The sequence below is a fragment of the Coregonus clupeaformis genome, unplaced genomic scaffold, assembly GCF_020615455.1.
Source record: "Coregonus clupeaformis isolate EN_2021a unplaced genomic scaffold, ASM2061545v1 scaf0907, whole genome shotgun sequence".
NCBI lineage: Eukaryota > Metazoa > Chordata > Actinopteri > Salmoniformes > Salmonidae > Coregonus > Coregonus clupeaformis.
The window spans coordinates 56,907-79,059 of NW_025534361.1; the positions used below are offsets into that span (position 1 = coordinate 56,907).

At 40.3% G+C, this 22,153-nt stretch overlaps 1 protein-coding gene across 1 annotated transcript in view; it reads left to right on the forward strand.

Annotated features, from left to right (window-relative positions):
• Positions 1 to 1,147: 1,147 nt before the first annotated feature.
• LOC121562017 (WD repeat-containing protein 93-like) overlaps positions 1,148 to 22,153 on the forward strand; it is a 36,686-nt gene continuing 15,680 nt past the window's right edge. Inside the window, exons 1-6 of the mRNA XM_045217076.1 lie at positions 1,148 to 1,408; positions 1,604 to 1,793; positions 12,252 to 12,316; positions 14,867 to 14,945; positions 15,360 to 15,509; positions 17,114 to 17,300. Coding sequence (XP_045073011.1) covers positions 1,148 to 1,408; positions 1,604 to 1,793; positions 12,252 to 12,316; positions 14,867 to 14,945; positions 15,360 to 15,509; positions 17,114 to 17,300 — 932 coding nt within the window. The remainder of the gene's footprint in view (positions 1,409 to 1,603; positions 1,794 to 12,251; positions 12,317 to 14,866; positions 14,946 to 15,359; positions 15,510 to 17,113; positions 17,301 to 22,153) is intronic.

Genomic DNA, 22,153 nt, shown 5'->3' on the forward strand with positions numbered 1-22,153 from the left:
CTGCTGCCTTGGCAGGAACTAATGGGGATCCATAATAAACCCCAGGAAGAGTAGCTGCTGCCTTGGCAGGAACTAATGGGGATCCATAATAAACCCCAGGAAGAGTAGCTGCTGCCTTGGCAGGAACTAATGGGGATCCATAATAAATACAAATACAGCAGTTGGAGAGCAGGAGATTCCAGCTCAATGCACTATACTTGTACGTCTCCGGTTAACTTGAATAAAGAGGGACTTGTGTTTTAAACAACAGAGACCCAGAGGAAACATCTGTGGTACTACAGTAGAATAAGTCAACATTCCTTTGATAAAAACTATTATTGCTTGTGAAATTGCCTTAACCACAGTAGTGTATTGCCTATTGGTGCAAACAAGATCATATTTTTGAATGAAATCGTTATACAATAGAACATTGCCATTATCGTCCATTAAATGTTGATTCGACCAGATCTTTCATGCACATTGTTAGATATTTGACTCAAAGGGTTGCAAGTAGCAGAGGGAAGGGGAGGAGCAGAGGGAAGGGGGAGGAGCAGAGGGAAGGGGAGGAGCAGAGGAAGGGGAGGAGCAGAGGGAAGGGGAGGAGCAGAGGGAAGGGGAGGAGCAGAGGGAAGGGACCACTCGAGAGGCTTTGTTGTCATGACGACGCTACACAACTCACCGGAAGACAATGTGTGTGAAGGGTCAGTGCTATACGGGATCCTTGTCAATTTCAACTTCAAAGTGGTGGGGACGTCCCAAGGATCAAAGTTAGCAGGGATCATATGTCAACGACGGGATTTTGCTTTGGGTAGCCAACTTCTGACGTGAAAGGTAATAGTAACTTCAAAGTGAGCAATGAAGCCAAATGTCATTTTCTTTTGTGTCTACAGTATATTAACTAGCTAGTAGTTCTGTGTCTCTTGTCAGAAGAGTTTTGAGAGAAGTCTGTGTGCAAAGCTTCACAATGTTTGTTTCTAATGCCAGTGATGCTAACGCGTAACGTTAGCTAAAAAGCAGACAAACGACACTAGCTAGCAACTCCAATCAGTGTTGTTCAGGCGGAAAACTCTTGATTGGTTGGTTGATTGAGCAAAAAGGGTATGATGACATCAGTATTTAACCTTCCCTGGTATTGATGACGTTACAACATATCAGTTTTCTCAGCAGGATGCCAGTGTACATCAGAAAAGGGCCTGCTGATATCCCCGAGCCCTCCGACAGCAGCCAGGGTGATGATGAGGAAGAGTTGTTTTTGAGGGACCCGGATCAACTCCAGGACCAGCTCCCCCAGCCGTTCAGAATGATAGACAAGGTCCTAGACAGACTGGTAGACAGGGCATGGGACTTCATCTCACAGAGAGAAACGGTCAGGATCGCAGAGCAAGCTAAGAAAACTATACCCATTATGGAGGTCTCAGGGGACGTAAAGGTACTAACCCATAGATTTTCTCATCTATCTTCTTTTAGCCTTATAAAACTGTGCTGTTCTGTAGTTGAAATGATGAAAGTTGATGCATAAAACCCAGTCTAAATGTGTCCACTACATGATAGTCCAACACATGTCCTGTGTTTGTTCCCAGCTCCCTGTGAGGACCAACTGTGTGGCCTGCTCTGAGGACGGCAGGTACATCTTCCTGGGTCACCCCACGGCCTGTCTGTTATGGCTCAGCCCCAGCCCCAGGATACCACCACCTCCTCCTCTTCCTCTCCCTACTGTGTGCCAGTATGGCAGGAGGATCGGGTAGAGATCACCTCTCTTCACATCACCTGTCTGGGGGAGATGGTCTACCTGCTGGCATCCCTGGATGATATGGGTAACACCACAGAGTTACACTATTATATCATAGATCTAACACCACAGAGTTACACTATTATATCATAGATCTAACACCACAGAGTTACACTATTATATCATAGATCTAACACCACAGAGTTACACTATTATATCATAGATCTAACACCACAGAATTACACTATTATATAATATGTCTATGGGTAACACCACAGAGTTACACTATTATATCATAGATCTAACACCACAGAATTACACTATTATATAATATGTCTATGGGTAACACCACAGAGTTACACTAATCTAACACACAGAGTAACTATTATATCATAGATCTAACACCACAGAGACATTATATCATAGATCTAAAACAGAGTACACATTATATCATAGATCTAACACCACAGAATTACACTATTATATAATATGTCTATGGGTAACACCACAGAGTTACACTATTATATCATAGATCTAACACCACAGAATTACACTATTATATCATAGATCTAACACCACAGAATTACACTATTATATCATAGATCTAACACCACAGAATTAAACAAACACTATTATATATGGGTAACACCACAGAATTACACTATTATATCATAGATCTAACACCACAGAATTAAACAAACGCTATTATATAATATGTCTATGGGTAACACCACAGAGTTACACTATTATATCATAGATCTAACACCACAGAATTAAACAAACACTATTATATATGGGTAACACCACAGAATTAAACAGAACACTATTTTATCATAAGTCTATGAGTAACACCACATAATTACACTATTATATCATAGATCTAACACCACATAATTAAACAAACGCTATTATATAATATGTCTATGGGTAACACCACAGAATTAAACAGAACACTATTTTATCATAAGTCTATGGGTAACACCACATAATTACACTATTATATCATAGAGAATGTCTATGGGTAACACCACAGAATTAAACAGAACACTATTTGTGACCGACCGACTCGATTCGGTCTTATGTAGCAACATTTGAAATGGTGTTTTTTACATTGGATAAAAGTAGAGACTCAGAGCTACAAAATGGTATATCATACACTACAGTTGAGGAACAATGGGAAAGTAATTCTGCTTTGAAAGTTGATAAACTTGTAACCTCACTTTTGAGAAAATGGCCTTGAATGTTTTGGTACACCTACTGGAGAGCTCTTCTTTGTCTCCACCCATTCAGTATTGTTCACACCCTCTAAAGCCTCAGCCCCCTTAGCCCCTCTGTCTAGAAAGACAGAGCGAATTTACCAGCTACGTCTATCGACAGTTGTCGCAATGACATCATGAACATTCTATTGAAATGGTTACTTGCATAGTGGAGTCTATTGTTTAGACATGTAGCTAGCTAGCTAAACAATGAACCAGAATCCCAACATAGTGGAGTCTATTGTTTAGACATGTAGCTAGCTAGCTAAACAATGAACCAGAATCCCAACATAGTGGAGTCTATTGTTTAGGACATGTAGCTAGCTAGCTAGCCAAACAATGAACCAGAATCCCAACATAGTGGAGTCTATTGTTTAGACATGTAGCTAGCTAGCTAAACAATGAACCAGAATCCCAACATAGTGGAGTCTATTGTTTAGACATGTAGCTAGCTAGCTAAACAATGAACCAGAATCCCAACATAGTGGAGTCTTTTGTTTAGACATGTAGCTAGCTAGCTAAACAATGAACCAGAATCCCAACATAGTGGAGTCTATTGTTTAGACATGTAGCTAGCTAGCTAAACAATGAACCAGAATCCCAACATAGTGGAGTCTATTGTTTAGACATGTAGCTAGCTAGCTAGCTAAACAATGAACCAGAATCCCAACATAGTGGAGTCTATTGTTTAGACATGTAGCTAGCTAGCTAAACAATGAACCAGAATCCCAACATAGTGGAGTCTATTGTTTAGACATGTAGCTAGCTAGCTAAACAATGAACCAGAATCCCAACATAGTGGAGTCTTTTGTTTAGACATGTAGCTAGCTAGCTAAACAATGAACCAGAATCCCAACATAGTGGAGTCTATTGTTTAGACATGTAGCTAGCTAGCTAAACAATGAACCAGAATCCCAACATAGTGGAGTCTATTGTTTAGACATGTAGCTAGCTAGCTAAACAATGGACCAGAATCCCAGCATAGTGGAGTCTTTTGTTTAGACATGTAGCTAGCTAGCTAAACAATGGACCAGAATCCCAACATAGTGGAGTCTATTGTTTAGACATGTAGCTAGCTAGCTAAACAATGAACCAGAATCCCAACATAGTGGAGTCTATTGTTTAGACATGTAGCTAGCTAGCTAAACAATGAACCAGAATCCCAACATAGTGGAGTCTATTGTTTAGACATGTAGCTAGCTAGCTAAACAATGAACCAGAATCCCAACATAACATAGTGGAGTCTATTGTTTAGACATGTAGCTAGCTAGCTAAACAATGAACCAGAATCCCAACATAGTGGAGTCTTTTGTTTAGACATGTAGCTAGCTAGCTAAACAATGAACCAGAATCCCAACATAGTGGAGTCTATTGTTTAGACATGTAGCTAGCTAGCTAAACAATGAACCAGAATCCCAACATAGTGGAGTCTATTGTTTAGACATGTAGCTAGCTAGCTAAACAATGAACCAGAATCCCAACATAGTGGAGTCTTTTGTTTAGACATGTAGCTAGCTAGCTAGCTAAACAATGAACCAGAATCCCAACATAGTGGAGTCTATTGTTTAGACATGTAGCTAGCTAGCTAAACAATGAACCAGAATCCCAACATAGTGGAGTCTATTGTTTAGACATGTAGCTAGCTAGCTAAACAATGAACCAGAATCCCAACATAGTGGAGTCTTTTGTTTAGACATGTAGCTAGCTAGCTAAACAATGAACCAGAATCCCAACATAGTGGAGTCTATTGTTTAGACATGTAGCTAGCTAGCTAAACAATGAACCAGAATCCCAACATAGTGGAGTCTATTGTTTAGACATGTAGCTAGCTAGCTAGCTAAACAATGAACCAGAATCCCAACATAATATAGTGGAGTCTATTGTTTAGACATGTAGCTAGCTAGCTAAACAATGAACCAGAATCCCAACATAGTGGAGTCTATTGTTTAGACATGTAGCTAGCTAGCTAAACAATGAACCAGAATCCCAACATAGTGGAGTCTATTGTTTAGACATGTAGCTAGCTAGCTAAACAATGAACCAGAATCCCAACATAGTGGAGTCTATTGTTTAGACATGTAGCTATCTAGCTAAACAATGAACCAGAATCCCAACATAGTGGAGTCTTTTGTTTAGACATGTAGCTAGCTAGCTAGCTAAACAATGAACCAGAATCCCAACATAACATAGTGGAGTCTATTGTTTAGACATGTAGCTAGCTAGCTAAACAATGAACCAGAATCCCAACATAGTGGAGTCTTTTGTTTAGACATGTAGCTAGCTAGCTAGCTAAACAATGAACCAGAATCCCAACATAGTGGAGTCTATTGTTTAGACATGTAGCTAGCTAGCTAAACAATGAACCAGAATCCCAACATAGTGGAGTCTTTTGTTTAGACATGTAGCTAGCTAGCTAGCTAAACAATGAACCAGAATCCCAACATAACATAGTGGAGTCTATTGTTTAGACATGTAGCTAGCTAGCTAAACAATGAACCAGAATCCCAACATAGTGGAGTCTATTGTTTAGACATGTAGCTAGCTAGCTAAACAATGAACCAGAATCCCAACATAGTGGAGTCTATTGTTTAGACATGTAGCTAGCTAGCTAAACAATGAACCAGAATCCCAACATAGTGGAGTCTATTGTTTAGACATGTAGCTAGCTAGCTAAACAATGAACCAGAATCCCAACATAGTGGAGTCTTTTGTTTAGACATGTAGCTAGCTAGCTAGCTAAACAATGAACCAGAATCCCAACATAGTGGAGTCTATTGTTTAGACATGTAGCTAGCTAGCTAAACAATGAACCAGAATCCCAACATAGTGGAGTCTTTTGTTTAGACATGTAGCTAGCTAGCTAGCTAAACAATGAACCAGAATCCCAACATAGTGGAGTCTATTGTTTAGACATGTAGCTAGCTAGCTAAACAATGAACCAGAATCCCAACATAGTGGAGTCTATTGTTTAGACATGTAGCTAGCTAGCTAGCTAAACAATGAACCAGAATCCCAACATAGTGGAGTCTATTGTTTAGACATGTAGCTAGCTAGCTAAACAATGAACCAGAATCCCAACATAGTGGAGTCTTTTGTTTAGACATGTAGCTAGCTAGCTAGCTAAACAATGAACCAGAATCCCAACATAACATAGTGGAGTCTATTGTTTAGACATGTAGCTAGCTAGCTAAACAATGAACCAGAATCCCAACATAGTGGATTCTTTTGTTTAGACATGTAGCTAGCTAGCTAAACAATGAACCAGAATCCCAACATAGTGGAGTCTATTGTTTAGACATGTAGCTAGCTAGCTAAACAATGAACCAGAATCCCAACATAGTGGAGTCTATTGTTTAGACATGTAGCTAGCTAGCTAAACAATGAACCAGAATCCCAACATAGTGGAGTCTTTTGTTTAGACATCTAGCTAGCTAGCTAAACAATGAACCAGAATCCCAACATAGTGGAGTCTATTGTTTAGACATGTAGCTAGCTAGCTAAACAATGAACCAGAATCCCAACATAGTGGAGTCTTTTGTTTAGACATGTAGCTAGCTAGCTAGCTAAACAATGAACCAGAATCCCAACATAGTGGAGTCTATTGTTTAGACATGTAGCTAGCTAGCTAAACAATGAACCAGAATCCCAACATAGTGGAGTCTATTGTTTAGACATGGTAGCTAGCTAGCTAAACAATGAACCAGAATCCCAACATAGTGGAGTCTTTTGTTTAGACATGGTAGCTAGCTAGCTAAACAATGAACCAGAATCCCAACATAGTGGAGTCTTTTGTTTAGACATGTAGCTAGCTAGCTAGCTAAACAATGAACCAGAATCCCAAAAACATAGTGGAGTCTATTGTTTAGACATGTAGCTAGCTAGCTAAACAATGAACCAGAATCCCAACATAGTGGATTCTTTTGTTTAGACATGTAGCTAGCTAGCTAAACAATGAACCAGAATCCAACATAGTGGAGTCTATTGTTTAGACATGTAGCTAGCTAGCTCAACAATGAACCAGAATCCCAACATAGTGGAGTCTTTTGTTTAGACATGTAGCTAGCTAGCTAAACAATGAACCAGAATCCCAACATAGTGGAGTCTTTTGTTTAGACATCTAGCTAGCTAGCTAAACAATGAACCAGAATCCCAACATAGTGGAGTCTATTGTTTAGACATGTAGCTAGCTAGCTAAACAATGAACCAGAATCCCAACATAGTGGAGTCTATTGTTTAGACATGTAGCTAGCTAGCTAGCTAAACAATGAACCAGAATCCCAACATAGTGGAGTCTATTGTTTAGACATGTAGCTAGCTAGCTAAACAATGAACCAGAATCCCAACATAGTGGAGTCTTTTGTTTAGACATGTAGCTAGCTAGCTAAACAATGAACCAGAATCCCAACATAGTGGAGTCTTTTGTTTAGACATGTAGCTAGCTAGCTAAACAATGAACCAGAATCCCAACATAGTGGAGTCTTTTCATTAGACATGTAGCTAGCTAGCTAAACAATGAACCAGAATCCCAACATAGTGGAGTCTTTTGTTTAGACATGTAGCTAGCTAGCTAAACAATGAACCAGAATCCCAACATAGTGGAGTCTTTTGTTTAGACATGTAGCTAGCTAGCTAAACAATGAACCAGAATCCCAACATAGTGGAGTCTATTGTTTAGACATGTAGCTAGCTAGCTAAACAATGGACCAGAATCCCAACATAGTGGAGTCTTTTGTTTAGACATGTAGCTAGCTAGCTAAACAATGGACCAGAATCCCAACATAGTGGAATCTATTGTTTAGACATGTAGCTAGCTAGCTAAACAATGAACCAGAATCCCAACATAGTGGAGTCTATTGTTTAGACATGTAGCTAGCTAGCTAAACAATGAACCAGAATCCCAACATAGTGGAGTCTTTTGTTTAGACATGTAGCTAGCTAGCTAAACAATGAACCAGAATCCCAACATAGTGGAGTCTTTTGTTTAGACATGTAGCTAGCTAGCTAAACAATGAACCAGAATCCCAACATAGTGGAGTCTTTTGTTTAGACATGTAGCTAGCTAGCTAAACAATGAACCAGAATCCCAACATAGTGGATTCTTTTGTTTAGACATGTAGCTAGCTAGCTAAACAATGAACCAGAATCCCAACTCAGTTGGTAGAGCATGGCGTTTGCAACACCAGGGTTGTGGGTTCGATTCCCACGGGGGGCCAGTATGAAAAAAATAAATAAAAATGTATGCACTCACTAACTGTAAGTCGCTCTGGATAAGAGCGTCTGCTAAATGACTAAAATGTAAATGTAATATGTCTATGGGTAACACCACTGATTTAAACAGAACACTATTATATCATATGTCTATGGGTAACACCACATAATTACACTATTATATCATGTCTATGGGTAACACTACATAATTACACTATTATATCATGTCTATGGGTAACACCACATAATTACACTATTATATCATGTCTATGGGTAACACCACATAATTACACTATTATATCATATGTCTATGGGTAACACCACATAATTACACTATTATATCATGTCTATGGGTAACACCACATAATTACACTATTATATAATATATCTATGGGTAACACCACATAATTACACTATTATATCATGTCTATGGGTAACACCACATAATTACACTATTATATAATATATCTATGGGTAACACCACATAATTACACTATTATATCATGTCTATGGGTAACAACACATAATTACACTATTATATCATATGTCTATGGGTAACACCACATAATTACACTATTATATCATGTCTATGGGTAACACCACATAATTACACTATTATATCATGTCTATGGGTAACAACACATAATTACACTATTATATCATATGTCTATGGGTAACACCACATAATTACACTATTATATCATGTCTATGGGTAACACCACATAATTACACTATTATATCATGTCTATGGGTAACACCACATAATTACACTATTATATAATATATCTATGGGTAACACCACATAATTACACTATTATATCATGTCTATGGGTAACACCACATAATTACACTATTATATCATGTCTATGGGTAACACCACATAATTACACTATTATATCATGTCTATGGGTAACACCACATAATTACACTATTATATCATGTCTATGGGTAACACCACATAATTACACTATTATATCATATGTCTATGGGTAACACCACATAATTACACTATTATATCATGTATATGGGTAACACCACATAATTACACTATTATATCATGTCTATGGGTAACACCACATAATTACACTATTATATCATATGTCTATGGGTAACACCACATAATTACACTATTATATCATGTCTATGGGTAACACCACATAATTACACTATTATATCATGTCTATGGGTAACACCACATAATTACACTATTATATCATGTCTATGGGTAACACCACATAATTACACTATTATATCATGTCTATGGGTAACACCACATAATTACACTATTATATCATGTCTATGGGTAACACCACATAATTACACTATTATATCATGTCTATGGGTAACACCACATAATTACACTATTATATCATGTCTATGGGTAACACCACATAATTACACTATTATATCATGTCTATGGGTAACACCACATAATTACACTATTATATCATGTCTATGGGTAACACCACATAATTACACTATTATATCAATGTCTATGGGTAACACCACATAATTACTCTATTATATCATGTCTATGGGTAACACCACATAATTACACTATTATATCATGTCTATGGGTAACACCACATAATTACACTATTATATCATGTCTATGGGTAACACCACATAAATACACTATTATATCATGTCTATGGGTAACACCACATAAATACACTATTATATCATGTCTATGGGTAACACCACATAATGACACTATTATATCATGTCTATGGGTAACACGACATAATTACACTATTATATCATGTCTATGGGTAACACCACATAATTACACTATTATATCATGTCTATGGGTAACACCACATAATTACACTATTATATCATGTCTATGGGTAACACCACATAATTACACTATTATATCATGTCTATGGGTAACACCACATAATTACACTATTATATCATGTCTATGGGTAACACCACATAATTACACTATTATATCATGTCTATGGGTAACACCACATAATTACACTATTATATAATGTCTATGGGTAACACCACATAATTATACTATTATATCATGTCTATGGGTAACACCACATAATTACACTATTATATCATGTCTATGGGTAACACCACATAATTACACTATTATATCATGTCTATGGGTAACACCACATAATTACACTATTATATCATGTCTATGGGTAACACCACATAATTACACTATTATATCATGTCTATGGGTAACACCACATAATTACACTATTATATCATGTCTATGGGTAACACCACATAATTACACTATTATATCATGTCTTTGGGTAACACCACATAATTACACTATTATATCATGTCTATGGGTAACACCACATAATTACACTATTATATCATGTCTATGGGGAACACCACATAATTACACTATTATATCATGTCTATGGGTAACACCACATAATTACACTATTATATCATATGTCTATGGGTAACACCACATAATTACACTATTATATCATGTCTATGGGTAACACCACATAATTACACTATTATATCATGTCTATGGGTAACACCACATAATTACACTATTATATCATGTCTATGGGTAACACCACATAATTACACTATTATATCATGTCTATGGGTAACACCACATAATTACACTATTATATCATGTCTATGGGTAACACCACATAATTACACTATTATATCATGTCTTTGGGTAACACCACATAATTACACTATTATATCATGTCTATGGGTAACACCACATAATTACACTATTATATCATGTCTATGGGTAACACCACATAATTACACTATTATATCATGTCTATGGGTAACACCACATAATTACACTATTATATCATGTCTTTGGGTAACACCACATAATTACACTATTATATCATATGTCTATGGGTAACACCACATAATTACACTATTATATCATGTCTATGGGTAACACCACATAATTACACTATTATATCATGTCTATGGGTAACACCACATAATTACACTATTATATAATGTCTATGGGTAACACCACATAATTACACTATTATATCATGTCTATGGGTAACACCACATAATTACACTATTATATCATGTCTATGGGTAACACCACATAATTACACTATTATATCATGTCTATGGGTAACACCACATAATTACACTATTATATCATGTCTATGGGTAACACCACATAATTACACTATTATATCATATGTCTATGGGTAACACCACATAATTACACTATTATATAATATATCTATGGGTAACACCACATAATTACACTATTATATCATGTCTATGGGTAACACCACATAATTACACTATTATATAATATATCTATGGGTAACACCAACTCATATAAGCTGTCAGGTTGCTGTTAACGTTTGACGCCCAGTGATGGAAATGAACACTATTAAAACTGTGAACACTATTAACACTATTAAAACTATGTACACTATGAACACTATTCTAGTTCTTCTTTCTATCTCTCCCTCCTCCTTCTCTTCTCCTCTCCCTCCTCCTCCTCCTCCTCCTCCTCCTCCACCACCTCATCCTCCTCCACCTCCTCACCTTCCCCTCCACCACCTCCTCACCTCCTCCACCACAACCTCCTCTCCCTCCTCTACCTCTTCCTTTTACACATCCTCCTCCTCACCCTCCCCTCCCTCCCTCCTCCTCCAACTCCTCACCTCCTCCTCCTCTATCTCCTTCTCCTCACCCTCCTCTCCCTCCTCCTCCAACTCCTCACCCTCCTACTCTCTCCACCTCCTTCTCCTCCTCCTCCACCTCTTCCTTTTACACATCCTCCTCCTCACCGTCCTCTACCACCTCCTCCAACTCCTCACCTCCTCCTCCACTATCTCCTTCTCCTCTCCCTCCTCCTCCAACTCCTCACCTCCTCCTCCACTATCTCCTCCTCCTCCTCCTCTCCTCCACCTCCTTCTCCTCCTCCTCCACCTCTTCCTTTTACACATCCTCCTCCTCACCCTCCTCTACCACCTCCTCACCTCCTTCTCCACCTCCTCCCTCCTCCTCCTTCTCCTCCCCCTCCACCTCCTCTCCCCCTCTTCCTCCTCCTCCTCCTCCTCCACCTCCTCCTCCTCCTCATCTGACTGTAGGTGTTGCCAGACTCTTTGCTTATTACTCAGAAACCCTCCATCTGATAAAAGTCATGAATGAAACAGTAAGTATTGTTGCTTTGCATCTCTGAGGTCTATATTATTTCCATTGGCTCATTCATCCCTCCTCCTCCTCTCTCCTGGAACTATTCCCCAGGTCCTTGCTGGAAATCACAATGTGTTCTCAGTCAGCTTACCTTGTAAAATAATGGTTAAGTGAAAAAGATATATATATTTAATGACCATTTTGATTCAGTTTTGTTTTTATCCCAATATGTTATTGTTAGGAATTCCGTTAGTCCGTTTTCCAATAGAACATCCCACCATTAGGGGGCAGCATTCAGAAGCCAGGTACTTTGAGCACCATCAAGGCTAGTTAAGTGAGTGATTGCTCACAGGCGTGAGTGAGGTTTAGTGCTATCCGGAATCCTTGGACTAGCGCTGTGGAAGTCATTACATTTTGTCAGCCGGTAACTGTCATGCAAATAACTGCCGGTCTTACGGTAATTAACACATAATTAACATAAACACATTGAGGTGCACCTTTTCAGAAAAGCCTAATAAATCCATGTAATATACACCATCACAATAAATCCATAATTTATTTTAGACAGGTCTAAGGAAACATTATGATATGAAGAAAATGTATTTCAGAAGAACAGAATAGCATTTTAATGTTTTTCTGCCATACGTAATATGCGGTAGGCTATTGGACTATTGTAAACAGCTCATGAATAGCCATGAGCTCTAATATGCATATTGGTGTTCTACATTCGACATCTTCAATCCTCTGAATGAATCATCACCTTAGAAAGCGCTGTCCATTTAGTTGTGTTTGCCTTTGGAACAACATCCAAAGACCATGTTTTCCTCTCAGTTTCAATCTGTTGTTGAACTTCTTTCTTCAAATTAATCGATCACAGTGAGGTCAAACAATGTAGCCTAATTTAATTTTAAAAGTATGATACTGTTTTGATGATAAGGTTTTGATGCGATTTTCGATGACATTTGCATTGATGTCAGAGTGATTAGAGGGACAATAGAGTGCTGAGTACCAGGCAGTTAGGACCTGACTGTCATTTAGCACCTTGACTTCGGCGATGTCATTTACAAAATAGCCTCCAACACTCTACTCAGCAAATTGGATGTAGTCTATCACAGTGCCATCCCTTTTGTCTCCAAAGCCCCATACACTACCCACCACTGTGACCTGTACGCTCTTGTTGGCTGGTCCTCACTACATGTTCGTCGTCAAACCCACTGGCTCCAGGTCATCTACAAATCACTGCTAGGCAAATCCCCGCCTTATCTTAGCTCATTGGTCACCATAGCAGCACCCACTCGTAGTCTGCGCTCCAGCAGGTATATCTCACTGGTCATTCCCAAAGCCAACACCTCCTTTGGCCGCCATTCCTTCCAGTTCTCTGCTGCCAATGACTGGAACGAACTGCAAAAATCTCTGAAGCTGGAGACTCTTATCTCCCTCACTAACTTTAAGCATCAGTTGTCAGAGCACCTTACCGATCACTGCACCTGTACACAGCCCATCTGAAATTAGCCCACCCAACTACCTCATCCCTATATTGTTATTTATTTTGCTCATTTGCACCCCAGTATCTCTATTTGCACATAATCTCTTGCACATCTAGCATTCCAGTGTTAATACTAATTGTAATTATTTTGCACTATAGCCTATTTATTGCCTTACCTCCATAACTTGCTACATTTGCACACACTGTATATATTTTTTCTGTTGTATTTTTGACTTTATGTTTTGTTTTACCCCATATGTAACTCTGTGTTGTTTTTATCGCACTGCTTTGCTTTATCTTGGCCAGGTCGCAGTTGTAAATGAGAACTTGTTCTCAACTGGTTTATCTGGTTAAATAAAGGTGAAATAAAATAAAATAAATAAAAAAGTAGCATGTTGGGTTCTACCAAAGCATCAGCGCCATTCCAGTGTAGAGCTCATAGGAGGAGATTTCGGTGACTCAACGGTCATGTGGAATGGGACTGTGGTCATGACTCATGACTGCCGGTGTGGCCGTAATACAGTCACCACAACAGCCCTACTTGGGACGTCCCTACCCTAAATCTCAACCCTTACCCTTACCTAACCATTTGACATTTAAACGGGGGTGGCAGGTAGCATAGAGGTGAAGAGCGTTGGGACAGTAACTACATTTAAACGGGGGTGGCTGGTAGCATAGAGGTGAAGAGCGTTGGGACAGTAACTACATTTAAACGGGGGTGGCTGGTAGCCTAGAGGTGGGACAGTAACCGAAACATTGCTAGTTCGAACACCCAAGCTGACTAGGTAAAAAAAAAAATCTGTCGAAGTGCCATTGAGCAAGGCACTTAACCCTAATTGCTCCTGTAAGCCACTCTGGATAAGAGCGTCTGCTAAATTACGTAAATGTTAACTTCAATGAGGTAGGGAAGTCCCAAGGATTCCGGATAGCAAGGACCCTGTGAGTGGTTGGAGGGTGATTGCAGAGTCCTTGGTGGAAGGCCATAGACATGCTTGTCCATAGTTTGGCTAGCTGGTTTCATCTCAGTTATCATTATATTATATCATGTAACTATATCTTATCATTACCCTTTGATGTGACCAGGATGACCTCAACCAGAGAAGTGTCTGTGTGAAGTTTGAACTGTCCAGAGGAGGAGACTATGGAGCTGCTACCATCAGCTGTAAGGTTTATTACACAACACAGATCAAGGTCACATCTCATCACTGCATAATGCTGAACACGTCATCCTGAATATTAAACTGACCTAAATGTCAGTGGTTCACTTTAACAATGAATCAATGTGTTGTCTGTCTGTGGTATGAGTGTAAACAATATTGTTTCTAGTGGAGGTTAGCTACAAGTCAAGTGTCCTGGCACCTGGCTTCACATCAGTTCAAAAGATTGACGAGTGACGGAAGTGACCGCCTGGGATCTGTGTGGGAGAGCCGGGCGGATCAGCTCAATCAGATCGCCCAACTGAAATGAGAGGATTGCAAAACAAAAGGACCTTTTCATCTGTTTAGTCCAGTCCTAAGTCTGCATGCATGTAGAATATTTCATTCAATCCTCATATTATTTTCATTTCTCCCACCAGGTCATGGTTGTCAGTGTTTAGAGGTGTACAGCTTCCCTAAAGACTCCTGGCTGAAAGAGCTGTCCCAGCATGCACCTGGAGTAGGAGATACAGGGAAACTGTCTCCTGTCGCCATGCTGATGAAGATCAAACCACCTAAACCTCTCACAGGTACTTCTCATGACATTCTGTCGTACCAAACTTTAACAGGTCCTTCTCATGACATTCTGTCGTACCAAACTTTAACAGGTCCTTCTCATGACATCCTATCGTACCAAACTTTAACAGGTCCTTCTCATGACATTCTGTCGTACCAAACTTTAACAGATCACGGCAGAGTCGTTCCAGGTCATTCAGCCAGCCATGACACCCACCATCTCAGATTGTTCTGAAATCCTTTCTGTTGTTAGAAACAGATCAGATTAGCATTCCTGAAACATTATTTTGTTGAAAGATAATTAGATCTCTGAGAAATTAAGCTAATTGATTGCACCCAAATTGGCCATTTTAATTTATAGGATTCATGTAATATTCAATAAATATAGTACCTAACATCCAATTTGGACCAAACCTTTTTTCTAACAATGAGTAAGATATGAGGAATCCAAAGAAATTGTCAAAAGCCATCCACAGACCCCCACACCCCACGCCAATCCCACCCCAACAACGAATATATAGTATCAGTTCTCTATGTATGAAAATGTATGCACTCACTAACTGTAAGTCGCTCTGGATAAGAGCGTCTGCTAAATGACTAAAATGTAAATGTATGTCTGACAAGTAGTATGGAGCTGCTGCTTGGAGTATTGTTTCTTTGTCCTATATAATATATTGTCAGTGAATTGTGTGTGTTTTCTTTTTTTGTGTGTGAAAAATGTGTCATTGTAAATGTTAGATTTATGTCCCATCCTACATCTTAATATTACCAGGTTCTGACTTTTTAAAGACCCCCCCTCAATATTAAAGGGATAATTCACCCAAATTACAAAATGACATATTGGTTTCCAAGCAGTCTATGGACAAGGTATGACGGCAACCCTTGCGTTGGTTTTGTTTACCTGGCCACTGTTTCAAATGCTAACTTTTTAGCATTTGTGGCACAAATTCCATGCAAGTCAACGGTACCTATATTAGCATTTTCACACTTCATATCCAAATAATCGAAGTAAGATAATACAGTTACACAATCAATTTTTTTATACTTTAGGATGATTTGAACATGAAGCGTGAAAATGCTATTATAAGTACCATTGACTTGCATTGAATTTGTGCCACAAATGCTAAGAAGTTAGCATTTGAAACTGTGATAAGGTGGTGTTGAAGGAGTCAGGCGCAGGAGGGTAAATCACAGAATAACAGGCTTTAATCCGCAAAAATACAGGGTTACGCAGAAATGCGTCAAACACACTCCAGGGCACAAAACAGGCGCACTGGAAAATACAAGGCACACGGGAAAATTCTCCCGTCGAACAAAATACACGAGCTCCACCGAGCTTCACTAACCTCCACAATAAACAATCACCCACAAGGACAAGGGGCCAGAGGGAACACTTATACACAGACTAATGAGGGGATTAGAACCAGGTGTGTGTGATTGACAAGACAAGACAATTGTGATGATGATTGGGGCGGCAGTGGATAGTACTCCGGTGACGACGAACGCCGAATCCTGCCCGAACAAGGAGGGGAGGCATTGTATCAACATGAGAATAACAGGAAGACATTGTATCAACATGAGAATAACAGGAAGACATTGTATCTGTCGTATTTGACAGGATCTACCATGAAGAGTCCATTTGAGGTGTTGCAGAAGACCGAGGACGGCAATGTGATTGGCTCAGGACAGAACCACCTGATCAGCAGTCGCCAATGGGAGGACCAGGACGCTGTGTTTAAGTCTGTATACAGGAAGTACATGGTTACTAACCCCAGCAACACTACATACCCAGAAGACAGACCCAGGTAAACACTACAGTTGGATGGGAGTGGTTGGTCTTAATATCCTCAGATTGTAATGATGACAGACCCAGGTAAACACTACAGTTGGATGGGAGTGGTTGGTCTTAATATCCTCAGATTGTAATGATGACAGACCCAGGTAAACACTACAGTTGGATGGGAGTGGTTGGTCTTAATATCCTCAGATTGTAATGATGACAGACCCAGGTAAACACTACAGTTGGATGGGAGTGGTTGGTCTTAATATCCTCAGATTGTAATGAAGACAGACCCAGGTAAACACTACAGTTGGATGGGAGTGGTTGGTCTTAATATCCTCAGATTGTAATGAAGACAGACCCAGGTAAACACTACAGTTGGATGGGAGTGGTTGGTCTTAATATCCTCAGATTGTAATGAAGACAGACCCAGGTAAACACTACAGTTGGATGGGAGTGGTTAGTCTCAATATCCTCAGATTGTAATGATGACAGACCCAGGTAAACACTACAGTTGGATGGGAGTGGTTGGTCTTAATATCCTCAGATTGTAATGATGACAGACCCAGGTAAACACTACAGTTGGATGGGAGTGGTTGGTCTTAATATCCTCAGATTGTAATGATGACAGACCCAGGTAAACACTACAGTTGGATGGGAGTGGTTGGTCTTAATATCCTCAGATTGTAATGATGACAGACCCAGGTAAACACTACAGTTGGATGGGAGTGGTTGGTCTTAATATCCTCAGATTGTAATGATGACAGACCCAGGTAAACACTACAGTTGGATGGGAGTGGTTGGTCTTAATATCCTCAGATTGTAATGAAGACAGACCCAGGTAAACACTACAGTTGGATGGGAGTGGTTGGTCTTAATATCCTCAGATTGTAATGATGACAGACCCAGGTAAACACTACAGTTGGATGGGAGTGGTTGGTCTTAATATCCTCAGATTGTAATGAAGACAGACCCAGGTAAACACTACAGTTGGATGGGAGTGGTTGGTCTTAATATCCTCAGATTGTAATGAAGACAGACCCAGGTAAACACTACAGTTGGATGGGAGTGGTTGGTCTTAATATCCTCAGATTGTAATGATGACAGACCCAGGTAAACACTACAGTTGGATGGGAGTGGTTAGTCTTAATATCCTCAGATTGTAATGATGACAGACCCAGGTAAACACTACAGTTGGATGGGAGTGGTTGGTCTTAATATCCTCAGATTGTAATGAAGACAGACCCAGGTAAACACTACAGTTGGATGGGAGTGGTTGGTCTTAATATCCTCAGATTGTAATGATGACAGACCCAGGTAAACACTACAGTTGGATGGGAGTGGTTGGTCTTAATATCCTCAGATTGTAATGATGACAGACCCAGGTAAACACTACAGTTGGATGGGAGTGGTTGGTCTTAATATCCTCAGATTGTAATGATGACAGACCCAGGTAAACACTACAGTTGGATGGGAGTGGTTGGTCTTAATATCCTCAGATTGTAATGATGACAGACCCAGGTAAACACTACAGTTGGATGGGAGTGGTTGGTCTTAATATCCTCAGATTGTAATGATGACAGACCCAGGTAAACACTACAGTTGGATGGGGAGTGGTTGGTCTTAATATCCTCAGATTGTAATGATGACAGACCCAGGTAAACACTACAGTTGGATGGGGAGTGGTTGGTCTTAATATCCTCAGATTGTAATGATGACAGACCCAGGTAAACACTACAGTTGGATGGGAGTGGTTGGTCTTAATATCCTCAGATTGTAATGATGACAGACCCAGGTAAACACTACAGTTGGATGGGAGTGGTTGGTCTTAATATCCTCAGATTGTAATGATGACAGACCCAGGTAAACACTACAGTTGGATGGGAGTGGTTGGTCTTAATATCCTCAGATTGTAATGATGACAGACCCAGGTAAACACTACAGTTGGATGGGAGTGGTTGGTCTTAATATCCTCAGATTGTAATGATGACAGACCCAGGTAAACACTACAGTTGGATGGGAGTGGTTGGTCTTAATATCCTCAGATTGTAATGAAGACAGACCCAGGTAAACACTACAGTTGGATGGGAGTGGTTGGTCTTAATATCCTCAGATTGTAATGATGACAGACCCAGGTAAACACTACAGTTGGATGGGAGTGGTTGGTCTTAATATCCTCAGATTGTAATGATGACAGACCCAGGTAAACACTACAGTTGGATGGGAGTGGTTGGTCTTAATATCCTCAGATTGTAATGATGACAGACCCAGGTAAACACTACAGTTGGATGGGAGTGGTTGGTCTTAATATCCTCAGATTGTAATGATGACAGACCCAGGTAAACACTACAGTTGGATGGGAGTGGTTGGTCTTAATATCCTCAGATTGTAATGATGACAGACCCAGGTAAACACTACAGTTGGATGGGAGTGGTTGGTCTTAATATCCTCAGATTGTAATGATGACAGACCCAGGTAAACACTACAGTTGGATGGGAGTGGTTGGTCTTAATATCCTCAGATTGTAATGATGACAGACCCAGGTAAACACTACAGTTGGATGGGAGTGGTTGGTCTTAATATCCTCAGATTGTAATGATGACAGACCCAGGTAAACACTACAGTTGGATGGGAGTGGTTGGTCTTAATATCCTCAGATTGTAATGATGACAGACCCAGGTAAACACTACAGTTGGATGGGAGTGGTTGGTCTTAATATCCTCAGATTGTAATGATGACAGACCCAGGTAAACACTACAGTTGGATGAGAGTGGTTGGTCTTAATATCCTCAGATTGTAATGATGACAGACCCAGGTAAACACTACAGTTGGATGGGAGTGGTTGGTCTTAATATCCTCAGATTGTAATGATGACAGACCCAGGTAAACACTACAGTTGGATGGGAGTGGTTGGTCTTAATATCCTCAGATTGTAATGATGACAGACCCAGGTAAACACTACAGTTGGATGGGAGTGGTTGGTCTTAATATCCTCAGATTGTAATGATGACAGACCCAGGTAAACACTACAGTTGGATGGGAGTGGTTGGTCTTAATATCCTCAGATTGTAATGATGACAGACCCAGGTAAACACTACAGTTGGATGGGAGTGGTTGGTCTTAATATCCTCAGATTGTAATGATGACAGACCCAGGTAAACACTACAGTTGGATGGGAGTGGTTGGTCTTAATATCCTCAGATTGTAATGATGACAGACCCAGGTAAACACTACAGTTGGATGGGAGTGGTTGGTCTTAATATCCTCAGATTGTAATGATGACAGACCCAGGTAAACACTACAGTTGGATGAGAGTGGTTGGTCTTAATATCCTCAGATTGTAATGATGACAGACCCAGGTAAACACTACAGTTGGATGGGAGTGGTTGGTCTTAATATCCTCAGATTGTAATGATGACAGACCCAGGTAAACACTACAGTTGGATGAGAGTGGTTGGTCTTAATATCCTCAGATTGTAATGATGACAGACCCAGGTAAACACTACAGTTGGATGGGAGTGGTTGGTCTTAATATCCTCAGATTGTAATGATGACAGACCCAGGTAAACACTACAGTTGGATGGGAGTGGTTGGTCTTAATATCCTCAGATTGTAATGATGACAGACCCAGGTAAACACTACAGTTGGATGGGAGTGGTTGGTCTTAATATCCTCAGATTGTAATGATGACAGACCCAGGTAAACACTACAGTTGGATGGGAGTGGTTGGTCTTAATATCCTCAGATTGTAATGATGACAGAAAATAAGACCTGATGGGGCTCTGGGTCCTCAGTCTGAATCAGACTTTACCCAGACAGCTACTGATGACCTGATAGGGGTCCTCAGTCTGAATCAGACTTTACCCAGACAGCTACTGATGACCTGATAGGGCCCTGGGTCCTCAGTCTGAATCAGACTTTACCCAGACAGCTACTGATGACCTGATGGGGCCCTGGGTCCTCAGTCTGGAGACAGCTACTGATGACCTGATAGGGCCCTGGGTCCTCAGTCTGGAGACAGCTACTGATGACCTGATAGGGCCCTGGGTCCTCAGTCTGAATCAGACTTTACCCAGACAGCTACTGATGACCTGATAGGGCCCTGGGTCCTCAGTCTGAATCAGACTTTACCCAGACAGCTACTGATGACCTGATAGGGCCCTGGGTCCTCAGTCTGAATCAGACTTTACCCAGACAGATACTGATGACCTGATAGGGGTCCTCAGTCTGAATCAGACTTTACCCAGACAGCTACTGATGACCTGATGGGGCTCTGGGTCCTCAGTCTGAATCAGACTTTACCCAGACAGCTACTGATGACCTGATAGGGCCCTGGGTCCTCAGTCTGAATCAGACTTTACCCAGACAGCTACTGATGACCTGATAGGGCCCTGGGTCCTCAGTCTGAATCAAACTTTACCCAGACAGCTACTGATGACCTGATGGGGCCCTGGGTCCTCAGTCTGAATCAGACTTTACCCAGACAGATACTGATGACCTGATGGGGCTCTGGGTCCTCAGTCTGAATCAGACTTTACCCAGACAGCTACTGATGACCTGATAGGGGTCCTCAGTCTGAATCAGACTTTACCCAGACAGCTACTGATGACCTGATAGGGGTCCTCAGTCTGAATCAGACTTTACCCAGACAGCTACTGATGACCTGATGGGGCCCTGGGTCCTCAGTCTGAATCAGACTTTACCCAGACAGCTACTGATGACCTGATAGGGCCCTGGGTCCTCAGTCTGAATCAGACTTTACCCAGACAGCTACTGATGACCTGATGGGGCCCTGGGTCCTCAGTCTGGAGACAGCTACTGATGACCTGATAGGGCCCTGGGTCCTCAGTCTGGAGACAGCTACTGATGACCTGATAG